Genomic DNA, 12,500 nt, shown 5'->3' with positions numbered 1-12,500 from the left:
TACAAATGACCGCGAACTCGTACCTAAGTAAGGGGAACACGTTATAGGTACGGCTTCCTGTAATTCACTGCAGTATCGCGACTGAATGCCAATTAAGCGACAATAACAGTCAGTCAGTAAGCCACGGAAGAGCCAATTTCAATTAAATACTGTTTGGGACTAAATCAATATATCTCTCATAGCTATTTCTACAGTTTTCCGATAAAAAAATAATAATCAAAAGCCTGATAGTCGAAAAGAAAGGTGGCTTTGAATTAACTGGTGAAATTCTTCAATAGACTCACCCTGGATCAACATTCACATTAAGAAAAATCACCCTCTTACATGTACTGTAAGTATATGTCATGTGTACATGTCAAGTGAAGCAATAAGGATGGCTCATGAGGACTATGCCTGCCATCGTTACTCCACAATCTTGGGGAGTGTTTCATCTTAGTGGGGGCACCAAACAGAAACATGACAAGCTCAACATTCGTGAAGCTTTGCAGCATTCCTTCCTCAGGTGTGATGCACGTCAACACTGATTGTTCAGCGAAATGTGTCTACGGTACATGCGCAATATCTTAATAGTTATCGCCATGCAAAGGAGAGCGACTATCATATATCTTCGCCTCTTCTTAGGAGGGCAGTATTCCCTCACCTTGCGAGTGACACATTTATTTACTTAACGCTGAAGCATGGGAGTATCAGATATTAGCTTACATATTTAGTCAGATGTATGTTTTGTCTTTCTTAATCACTTATATATCATTTAATTTTTATGTGCAACTCTGAGTGGTCAGTAGCTACTCTGGTTCCACACGCCTGTTCGAGAATCAGTCCAAAATATGTACTTGAGCAATGGAAACCTATGTGGACAAGGAAAAGAGACACCTCCAGCCCTCCTCCCCGCCAGCACCTCATCCTTCTCGGCCTTGCAGCTGTCACGCAATCATCTACGTCACAGTAAAGTTAAGCAGCTCCAAAATCCGCCGTGTTCTATTAATAATTACCAAATGTGTAATACAGGTAATTCGTTTCCCTGTCCTTTGAAAATTACCATGCACGTTTTCTCTTTCCTCCAGGTATAATTTCATTGGATCTTAAAATTATAGTGAAGGATGGAGAGGTTAGGAGGGAAGAAGCCTATTCCTTCAAGTCCTGTCCTTATAATCAAGATGATGATCGCCACAACAGAAAAGACTGCCCAAGTGATTACCCTCGTTACTGCTGAATGGCATCGCGTTACCCATTACTTCTCCTTTTTTCTATGTTCGTATTTCTCCTCCTCTCCTCACAGATCCTTCCTTTCCTCTTGAACACCTCCTCCTCCTGTTCCTGATCCCTTATTACAGTGCTCTCTTCCCAAACTTAGCATTTCTTCCTCCTCCTTCTCATACTACTACTACTACTACTACTACTACTACTACTACTACTCTAGATCCTACCTTAAGCCATTTCCAAATTCCAGACAATTTTAATCCTGTAAATGGAAAGGATCACCGGAAGAAATTGCTAAAAGGAAAAATGATGATGATGAGAAAATACGACAATGCGAATGAATAACAGGGATAAGAGTATTTCGTATCTAATGTAAGATTCCCTAAGTCTGCCTGATCACCTTCCCCGCCTAACTGTCTCCGAACAAAAGAAGAGGAGAGAAAGCGAGGCAGGGCGCCACTTTTAAATGGAAAGACAAACACCCTCGAGATTTCGCTACAGTAAAAGTTCCAACGACAAGAGCGACGAGAGGGAGGAAAAAGACGAGACAGGAAGCGAGGGGGAAGGAAGAGAAGTAGGGAAAGTGAGAAAAACAGATTATGAGGTTAAGGAAGAAAGGAGGTAAGGGACTGAGGTATAATAAAGATAGAGAGACTTTATATCCCTCCTGCAGGAAAAGCTTTATTGATTTAATCCTTTAGCTCCTTTGACTTTTCCACTTTAATCGAATGTTGTGGAGGAATTTCTGAGACACCATAGAGAAAAAGGAGTGATGCAGTAGTTCAGATCTTTAAATGGCTGTGATTTTATGATCTTTCAGTTAAATCGTCTTGCGTTACTCAATATTAAATGACAAGCATCAGTATCTCACTACAAAAAAAAAAATACAATAACAGACGAAGGATTATGTATAAAAGACATAATAAACTCGATAAATAAAGCAATATTATATGTAGTAACAAAAAAAAAATCACTAAATTTACCAAAATTACAAAACAAACTTAATCAGCAGAAGGAATTGAGTCGGAGTCCACTGCTCCCCAAAAGCAAGTGTTTTTTCCTCGTCACCGAAATCCCTCATGGCTCTTGGTGACTTTCCTCCGTGCACTTCGGCTCTTTGCCGTCTCCCTCCTCTCTTTAATCCTGCTTATTTTCTTCATGTCCCCGAGGCAGGAAGAAAACACCCCAATATCACACTCTCCTCATAAAGCACTCATTCCTGGTTCCAGTGGATGACAAACAACTTACCAGCATCCATTTTACAGTGCAAATGATTCTGCAGAGGCGAGTCGTGACAAAGAGACAAAGAAAAATATCCATTAACGCAACCTCATAAGACACTCGTTTTTTGATCAAGTCCTCCTCCACAATAATCTTGCGATACAAGTGGTTCACGAAAAAGAAAAAGTAAAATCATAACGGAGAGAAAAAAAAAAAAGCACTCCAATAACGCAGGGTCACAAGACACTCATTTCACAATCAAATCCTTTACCACAGTAATCTCACAGTACACATGGTTCTACGGAGAGGAGTGCCGATGAAGAAATACGAGGAAAGCAATTCAAAACACTCCTTCATAAACCACTCGTCTCAGAATTTCCTGGAAGCCAAACAAGTCCTCCCCCTCTCACAGTCATAGTTTGCTAATTATTCTACAGCGGAGTCGTAAGAAAGAACTACTGGCAAGCCCCTCTAACTTACTTGCATAGAATTCTAACTTGGCCTCTGCTTTACGATATGAGATTCGTGGGTTGGAGGGAGTTAATTAAAGCAATAAGCCTGAACTCTCGACCTGGATAGACTGCGAGTGAGTTGCACCAATCTACCTCGCCCCACTACCTCTTTGCTTCATCTTTTAGTTATGGGCGCGAAGCGAGGAAACGAGTACACTCTCTCTCTCTCTCTCTCTCTCTCTCTCTCTCTCTCTCTCTCTCTCTCTCTCTCTCTCTCTCTCTCTCTCTCTCTCTTAGCAATCTATTTCCGACCCACTTCTCTTCTTTCATATCCTGGTTTTCTACACGAAGCCAGAGACCACATTCTCTCTCTCTCTCTCTCTCTCTCTCTCTCTCTCTCTCTCTCTCTCTCTCTCTCTCTCTCTCTCTCTCTCTCTCTCTCTCTCTCTCTCTCTCTCTCTCTCTCTCTCTCTCTCTCTCTCTCTCTCTCTCTTCCCCCCCAGTCTCCGGTATCATCATCGCTCAAGACATTTCACAAACGCACGTGACGTCTGTAATTTAATAAACACTCCGAAGCAACTAAACCCATAGATGAGAAACTTAATTAACCCAGAGACGAGAAGGGAAGCATACACAAACGATGACACTGAGTCTACGACCGTTCGCAGCGCCTTCTCCCGCAGCCACAGCCAGCTCTATGCAGCGTAAGAAAAACACGCGAAAGATGAAACATAAATGAAGTGTTTCCTTTCTGATACTGTTACTAGTCTACTGCTGAAGAAAGTGTACGTATGTTTGAGGCAGGCCAAGCCCAGTGGAAGATTAAAGGTGTGTTGAGAGGAACACTCGGGAAGAGAAGAGAAGAGCAGGGATGAGTGAAAAGTTGGTGGAAGGAGGAGGAGGAGGAGGAGGAGGAGGAGGAGGGCTATGACGACGAAGACGACGTCGCCGACGACGACGACAATGATGACAGCAAAGAGTGATACTGTTGCTTATGATGATGATAACGATGATGCTGATGATGATGACAGTGATGATGAAAGGGAAGAGGAGGAGGAGGAGGAAGAGGAGAAGGAGGAGGAAGAGGAGAAGGAGGAGGAAGAGGAGGCGAGAGTAATGAAACCACATCTCAGGCTTACGTGAGTAAATCTTGAGAAGTCATCAAGAGAAGGGATGAAACGTTTGCCTCGAGTTGATAGAGATTACTTTTCTCTTTTACTTTAAGTTTAAATACAAATCTTGTCTACACAGCTAAGGTCAATCTATTACCAGCCATACAAACCCCAGCATTGCACTCTGCATTGTATTCTGGACCTGGCTCTGACGGAATGGTAATGTCAATGACCCAACGTGGAAATAAAAGTAGAGCGTTATAACACCTCGAGTGGAAGAGAACGCAGATCAAAGGTCTTTTACGCACAAACTTCATTATGTAAATGATTCCAGCGCTTGTTTCATCACAGAGACGAGCAGCACGTGCAGCCAACTGCTCACAGGCTTCCCTAGCGCTGGCAGCCGTCAGCACCAAGATTTCTCCAGACACACCACTCACATCTTACGTATGTGGAGCTTCTTACTGCAGTTCGTTCTGCTCGCTTTTCCATCTTGTTCTGCTGATCAGCATATAAACAAGGAACATGCATAAAACAATTCATGATGAAACAAACTGCAGAGAAAGGATGTGCGCGTTCTTCAAGTCATATGACTTTCTGAATAAAAGCTGGGTGGCGGCCGCAGACCATCATGCACGAGGATGTTTCTTCTCACCTTCCCTGCTTGCCTCGCCTCTGAACTCCACACCGAAACTTAATGCATCCTTCACTGGTGATATAAAACCCGCTCCTCGACCGACATTTAAAGCAAGTGTTAAGAATGAGTCTATATCTTCAGAGGACAGGCAGGTTAATTTTTCCAAATGATAGTTTTGGTTGAGAGAGAGAGAGAGAGAGAGAAGAGAGAGAGAGAGAGAGAGAGAGAGAGAGAGAGAGAGAGAGAGAGAGAGAGAGAGAGAGAGAGAGAAAGACGGCACGACCCAAGATTCTGTCCTCAAAGGTAAGGGCACAACAGGCCCACCTCATCAATCACAAACCATGGCATACCTATTTGTATTTGTTCTCCTTTATGTTTGTTTTGCTCATCATTTGTCTCTGTCGACCCTCCCCTTTACTGTCTCGCTAGATAAACACTCTCCCTACCTACCCTTCCACATAGACAAACACACACACACACACACACACACACACACACACACACACACAAAGTAACAGGATCTATCTTCTCCCATCCTCTCCTTGCACTGAAGGACATCCGGACAAAATACAAAAGCCTTCAGTATACATTAATTAAACACTCCAGTCTGCTCTATGAAGAAACAAACCGTTCTTCCAGCACCACTTCTTGGAGTTTTTCCTCTCGGGTTCCATGTACTCGTGGTACAGCTCTACTCCTTTACGCGATGCTTTGTTGTGAGGGAATAGCTTATGAGTAAAACTTGTGGCAGGCTATTAGAGACTAGGAAAAATTAATGTGTGCGTATGTGTGTGTGTGTGTGTGTGTGTATATGTGCGTGCGTCTCTCTCTCTCTCTCTGCTCTCGTCTCTCTCTCTCTCTCTCTCTCTCTCTCTCTCTCTCTCTCTCTCTCTCTCTCTCTCTCTCTCTCCCCCTCATACAGCGAAAGGCCTGGTCGCGGCGGAAACCTGCCAAACAGGGCGGAAAGGAGCACAGTGAATGGTAAAGTTAAAAACAACATATTACAAAGTGCAATTATTATACAGAGAAGGATAATCGTATATTGACTTGGTGTACAGTAAAATCTCACTGTGCTTCTTCCCCCGCTCCAAGGTTAGTTTCCTCCACCTCTATTTTTTTTTTTTTTTTTTTTTGCCAGGCGATGGTAAAGGAAGGAATTGTGTTCAGGGCTTCTATTGTGATTTTATTGTTCAAGTTTTTCTCAAGATGGGAGTTTAATGTATTTCCAAAACGTCATTAAATATGAAAATCTTTTCAAGTTTTTTCGTTCTCACCATACCGGTATATGTACGTTTCGTGTGTGTGTGTGTGTGTGTGTGTGTGTGTGTGTGTGTGTGTGTGTGTGTGTGTGTGTGTGTGTGTGTGTGTGTGTGTGTGTGTTGTGTGTGTGTGTGTGTGTGTGTGTGGAAGGATGAGTGAAGGAAATTTACTGACAGTATAAAAAACAAGGGAAGTGAGTGAGTGTGTGTGTGTGTGTGGTGTTGTGTGTGTGTGTGTGTGTGTGTGTGTGTGTGTGTGTGTGTTGTGTGTGTGTGTGTGTGTGTGTGTGTGTGTGTGTGTGTGTGTGTGTGTGTGTGCGTGCGTGCGTGCGTGCGTGCGTGCGTGCGTGCGTGCGTGCGTGCGTGTGTGGAAGGACGAGTGAAGGAAATTTACTGACAGTATGAAAAACAATGGAAGTGTGTGTGTGTGGTGTGTGTGTGTGTGTGTGTGTGTGTGTGTGTGTGTGTGTGTGTGTGTGTGTGTGTGTGTGTGTGGAGAGAGAGAGAGAGAGAGAGAGAGAGGAGAGAGAGAGATGAGAGAGAGAGAGAGAGAGAGAGAGAGAGAGAGAGAGAGAGAGAGAGAGAGAGAGAGAGAGAGAGAGAGAGAGAGAGAGAGAGAGGTGGATAGTGGCTCAGTGTAGCAATGTAGCTTATTGGCTCATTACATTGCTGCGCGGCATGATGAATGGATAGATGGATGGCTGGTGGTTCCATGCAACAGCAGCAGAATTTCTCGGCTTCAGGAAGCAGAAATAGAGCTTTTCGGATCAAGTAGCCACAACTGGACTGGGATGGCTCGTCGCATTGCTGCAGATGGTATTTGCAGCCTGAAGGATGCAGCAGCTGTGGCTTGTTGGCTCCTGTGGACCTCTAGGAGCGCCTTGCCAACCAGACAGAGAAATTCAGAAACAGACGGAAATACGAAAACAGATGGATAGCGTGGCAGACAAAGACAGTCCACTAGACAGAAATGAGGAAATAGATGGATAGCCAGATAGAAAAAGAAAGAAACAGTCGATAAGAGGAAAGAGAATGAGAGACGACAACCACTCATACAAAAAAAAAACCAGTAATCCAGAAACAGATAAACACCCAAACGGAGGAAAAACACATAAACAACAAAAAATTAATAACAGACGATAGCTAATAGAAACAGAATAACAGACAATAGCCAGAGAGGACCACAGACAGATACAAACCAAGACGAGGACGAGGGTCGTTCTTACACAGGCCACAACAATTATATATTTTTTTTTCGGTTTTACTTATAAAAACTCTACTTTATCAATTTACCACCATATGAATGAGAACTAATACCAAAATTCACTAAAGTTATCCATCTTTATCATTATGCAGTATGATGACAGCTGTAATAAAAATTTCTGTAGATGTCTCTTTCTGTCTACCACACTACCCTTCTGTTTCCGAATTTCTGTCAATTTCTGTGTTTCTCTGTTAAATTGGCGGTTTTACTTCTGTTCCTCTGTTTGGCTGCCACCCGTTTGTAATTCTTTATTTGGCCCCCTCGCTGTTCCTTCTGACGTTGTTCCTTCTACGTATTTCTCTTTTCGTTTATTTGGGGTGTTCGCCTGTGTGTGTGTGTGTGTGTGTGTGTGTGTGTGTGTGTGTGTGTGTGTGTGTGTGTGTGTGTGTGTGTGTGTGTGTGTGTGTGTGTGTGTGTGTGTGTGTGCGCGCGCGTAAGGTTTTTCAACGATAAATGGAGAATATGTGCTATTTGTCATTAGAGCGGTTTGTTAAAGTTAATTAATACCTGCTTCTGGTTCATTTACGCTAATCAATACACACACACGCACAAGCAAGCATGCTAGTGCAATTCCTGAAATTATTGATATTAAAACAATAGTTACAGCTATTACTATTATTACAGTTGCTGTTGCTGCTGCATGCCGCTACAACAACAACAACAGTAGTAGTAGTAGTAGTAGTGGTGTGGTGGTAGTAGTAGTAGTAGTAGTGGTAGTAGTAATAGTAAAATGACCATTGCATACACTTGGTCGGTCAGATCTCATCTAAATCTTCTACAGTATCCATGAAATTTTCCTTCCCGGTAAAACACTCCAGTATTTCCATAAACGTAGAGCAGCAAGAGTTCTGCAAGTTTTCTGTCCACTAGAAAAGTTGTACGGTGACATTTTGACTGACAACAAGATAATTAACAATGTGGATCACGTGTGTGTATGTGTGTGTGTGTGTGTGTGTCAGCCAGTGGGTGTGGTACCAATACCTATCAACCTCACATTCAGTTTTTCATTCATAATTTTTTTTTTTTTTCTGTAAACCTGTAACAAATTGTGATGACCGCTCAGAAATAAAACTCTTGTTATTGCCACTCCGAATATCAGCGAAAGGTTTGCAAGTCATTTTCAGTCTTCTTGTCTGCATTTTTTTGTCTCTGCTGCATCATCCCAAATTGGAGGCCGAAGTAACTGTACACATGATTCTGGTTTTCCATCTACTTGTACTTCTACCACACTTCATCTTCCCCATAGTCTTGAAAAGGGTCACCATATCAATACGCAACAAATAAATTGGAAGTAAAAATATATCAGTCGACGAAATCAAGAAGACTCACACCCCCCTCTCTCTCCTCTCCCAAATCAAATCATCTCCACAGAGCAGGTGAAGAAGAGAACCAGAAAAGAAAATTGCAAAGGAAAAATTTGACGTGATGGTGAAAAGGCACGGGTAAAGAAAAAAAATAGGAAAAAATTTGAACCAATTATCCATGAATTTAGGGCAAAACCAAAAAAATATCTGCCAGACTAAGGGGGTCTCGACGGCACTTCCCTCGCACGTGAAGATGTGCGGGCGACGGGAAGGAAAAATACACCGCGTGGGAGGAAAAATACAGCAATAAAAGACGTAAATGCCCGAGGTGGGGGAGAAGGGAGCAGCAGGCGACCTGAATATGAAATAAGCTTGAGTGAAATGGAATATGAAACTTGAAATAACGGGAAGTGCAGAAAGAGAGGGAGGAGAGAGAGAGAGAGAGAGAGAGAGAGAGAGAGAAGAGAGAGAGAAGAGAGAGAGAGAAGAGAGAGAGAGAGAGAGAGAGAGAGAGAGAGAGAGGAAATGTTTCATTCCCCCAAAAATATCAAATGAAATATTAACCTTTGTATTTACATTAGTTGTGTAGATTTTTTTTTTTTTTTTTTGCTTTGTCTGAAAATGAGAAATACAAACAAAACACCGCACGTCAAAGGAAACGTGTCGCACGGCTGCTGGGCATGACAATCTATTAATCACTCTTTTAATTAAACAATACTCTGAGTCTCGCCTTCTTCAGAATTGTCATATTTTCCACAAACTTTATAAATAACATGCAGCCTTTCTTTTCTTTATCCTCTTTCAGATTCCTAACATTTCCTTGCCTTCGAACAAAGTTTCCTCAGAGTTTCGCACATTTCCTGAAAAAATCAGACTCAATCTGCAGCAAATCCGCAGTATGGCAGATACCGTCACACCGAGAGTACCGGAGTGTAGAGAATTTTGGTTTCCCACCTCGATTACTCGTCCTGAGATCCAAGGCTTTCCGTCCCCTCCCTCTCCCCGCAGGACTGAATGACCGCCTGCCCCACCCAATGGCAGTCAGCGCGGCCAGCCTATCTGCCAGCCGCGATGATTTAACGCCATCTTTGTGATATTCTGGAGGCATGCCTTCCTCTCTCTCTCTCTCTCTCTCTCTCTCTCTCTCTCTCTCTCTCTCTCTCTCTCTCTCTCTCTCTCTCTCTCTCTCTCTCTCTCTCTCTCTCTCTCTCCTTCCATGATGATGATTATATATATATATATATATACTATATATATTATATATATATTATATATATATTATATATATATAATATATATATATATATATATATATATATATATATATATATATATATATATATATATATATATATGAGAGAGAGAGAGTGAGAGAGAGAGAGAGAGAGAGAGAGAGAGAGAGAGAGAGAGAGAGAGAGAGAGAGAGAGAGAGAGAGAGAGAGAGAGAGAGAGAGAGAGAGAGAAGAGAGAGAGAGAGAGAGAGAGAGAGAGAGAGAGAGAGAGAGAGAGAATTTTGTTAAATCTGAGTGATGAATTCATAACGAACAATGATAAATTCACCTCATAATTCACATTTATGAGAAAGTTTAAAATGTATAACCTATACATTTCAAAACATATAAATGCATTATGTATGTACATACTGATGAATTATAACTTCCAATAAACGACCTGGAAACGAGAATTGTAAAAATATTCGCTGGCGTTATCCTTCCATTTGGAGTATGGGAGTACTTTTTGTTTAGTTGTTTTTTTGCTTTTTGTTATAGTGGGTGGCCGGGATGTAGCTGTATCTGGGTCCACTATGTGCCAGCCTTTGTGTCGCGGACAGGTACACAGGCATGGTTAGTGCAGCGTGGCAGGTGCAAGACAAATACCACGAGACTGGAATGTTAAAGCACAGATGACGTGAACCTAAGCAGCACGTACTCGACCATCGTGGGACACTATCCTCGCAGGATTTTGTGGCCCTCACGAATTATTGCCACCAGATGCACCTGCGCTTGTACCGCTCCTCCTCCGTGACCTCTTCTGTACCAGTACGTGCATATCACCTCCGCGTGTCTTTCTTTTTAGACTTGACTCAAACTAAGTTCGCCAGAAAAGCAAAGAAATCCTAGTATATTACTTCAATATACGATTTCATTAGAAGGGTGAGTAAAATTATTCGTCTGAAGGGCCACTAATAGTAAAGAATCATATGTTAACGGAGGCCGCGCATCAGGGTGTTTACCGACGCTTCGAAAGTAGATATTGCACAGTGGAGCCATTAGGGCCAACTGCCAATCCGAAAATATAGAATTAAACCCTGATTACTTAAATTCCTAATACATTTAAAGTGATATATTAGGAATTTCAGTAATAAGGGATTAGTTCTATATCCTCGGATTGGTAATTGGCCCCAGTGGCTCCACTGTATGGAATCTAGTTTAGAAAGGTACGGGCGCATTGTACGATATGTAGTTTTGAAGGATCAGGCCACACTGGAAGATCTTGAGGCCCATAGGTTGCACAGGGTTCCATCAGATCATTCCCGCTGTTTTTATTGTGATTCGTTTTTTTTTTATTTTTGTTCTTCTTTCTTCTTCTCTCTTCTTTTATGCAGCCTTGATTCAATATACACGAAATAAATAAAGAAAAACTAGCGACAGATACTCAGCACATTAACTGTTTCAAACTTGCTGCTGTTCTCTATAATGAATACACACCTAAAAAGCAGTCACTGAATACAGAGCTAAAGAATGACTTGGAATACAGCTGCTAGTACAATGGCAGCAACGGATCAAAACAAGCAACACAAAATGAAATATGATAAAAATATTCATCAGCCGGAGGAAAGAAATATGAAAGGGAGCTTAACTCAATGTGCCGTCTTGTCCCACCCAGCCACCCGCGTGGCAGTCATGGCTGGTGGACGCGTGGGATGAGGCCCCACCAGAACTCTCACGTCTTCTGGTCGCCGGCATGTTTTACTGTCTCCTAGTCGGAAGCTGGCGACTTTGACTGTCTCCTTAAGGGAAGTTCGTTTTCTTAGCTATTCCTGATGTAACAGTGTTTGAGGAGATATGCTTCCAAATGTCATTATTTCAATTATTTATTTTTTAACCGTATCATCATTATATGAGTGATCGTTGCAAGCTCAACCTTTTAAAACCTAACCTTGGAAGTATATGTTATTTTTCTTCTGGTTCGATCAAAAGACGGATCTAGTCTTTCCTCTCGGTTATCTCCAATGAACAAATTTTCCGGAGTAGCGATTTTATGAGAAAAATTTCATCATCAAGGATTCATCACAACCCTAAATTCTGAACATGACATTAACAATATTGCTGATATGAATGAACAATGGACGAAAATCGTTTCCTGATGTTCTGAGTGTTAAAAAAACGTACAGGACTTTTTTGCAGGCCTCGTCTTTCATCTCGCTCGATCCCCGCTCAGGTCCACATTACATGCACGTCAGTGTTGTAAATCTAAGTGTTTTACGACCATGCATATATTGTGAAATTTCTCCGGTGCTTATTGGGGAAACTAGTCAGTGAGCTGTGTCTGATTATATATATATATATATATATATATATATATATATATATATATATATATATATATATATATATATATATATATATATATATATATATATATATATATATATATATATATAATTACGAGTAATTGAAATAAACAAATAATCTTCTTCTCCTGATAAATCTTTCTGCACCTTTAGCAATTCAGTACAAATAAATAACACTAAAGATTCTGAACCAGGATTGCAGTGTTACATAACACTAATCAACACTAACCATAAAAAGTAATATATTATCAGTATATTTAAAAATGAGTAATTAAAACATTACTTTAAACCATTCTGAATTAAGAGTGCCTAGGTGGTGAGATGAAAACCTAACTTTTATACATGAAACAATACTAAAATAAGAATTGTTAACTACGTACAGACAAAAAAACAGTACAGGGTGTAATGAGTAACACGGCACCACAATGCATGCTCATGAGTAACTGAATTCATTGGTAATGCGTTAATTGTGTCAGT

General features: G+C 41.3%; 2 protein-coding genes across 7 annotated transcripts in view; one reads left to right on the top strand and one right to left on the bottom strand.

Annotated features, from left to right (window-relative positions):
* Positions 1-12,500, bottom strand: part of LOC135100026 (trace amine-associated receptor 8a-like) — a 185,968-nt gene that overhangs the window by 97,859 nt on the left and 75,609 nt on the right. The window lies entirely within an intron of this gene.
* Positions 3,837-12,500, top strand: part of LOC135100151 (ran GTPase-activating protein 1-like) — a 66,183-nt gene continuing 57,519 nt past the window's right edge. The window contains exons 1-2 of the mRNA XM_064003117.1: positions 3,837-3,986; positions 4,337-4,432. Of these exons, the coding sequence (XP_063859187.1) occupies positions 3,837-3,986; positions 4,337-4,432 (246 nt within the window). The remainder of the gene's footprint in view (positions 3,987-4,336; positions 4,433-12,500) is intronic.

The sequence above is a fragment of the Scylla paramamosain genome, chromosome 4, assembly GCF_035594125.1.
Source record: "Scylla paramamosain isolate STU-SP2022 chromosome 4, ASM3559412v1, whole genome shotgun sequence".
Classification (NCBI taxonomy): domain Eukaryota; kingdom Metazoa; phylum Arthropoda; class Malacostraca; order Decapoda; family Portunidae; genus Scylla; species Scylla paramamosain.
The sequence above is the reverse complement of the archived record's forward strand: the minus strand, read 5'-3'. Positions and strand labels throughout refer to the sequence as shown.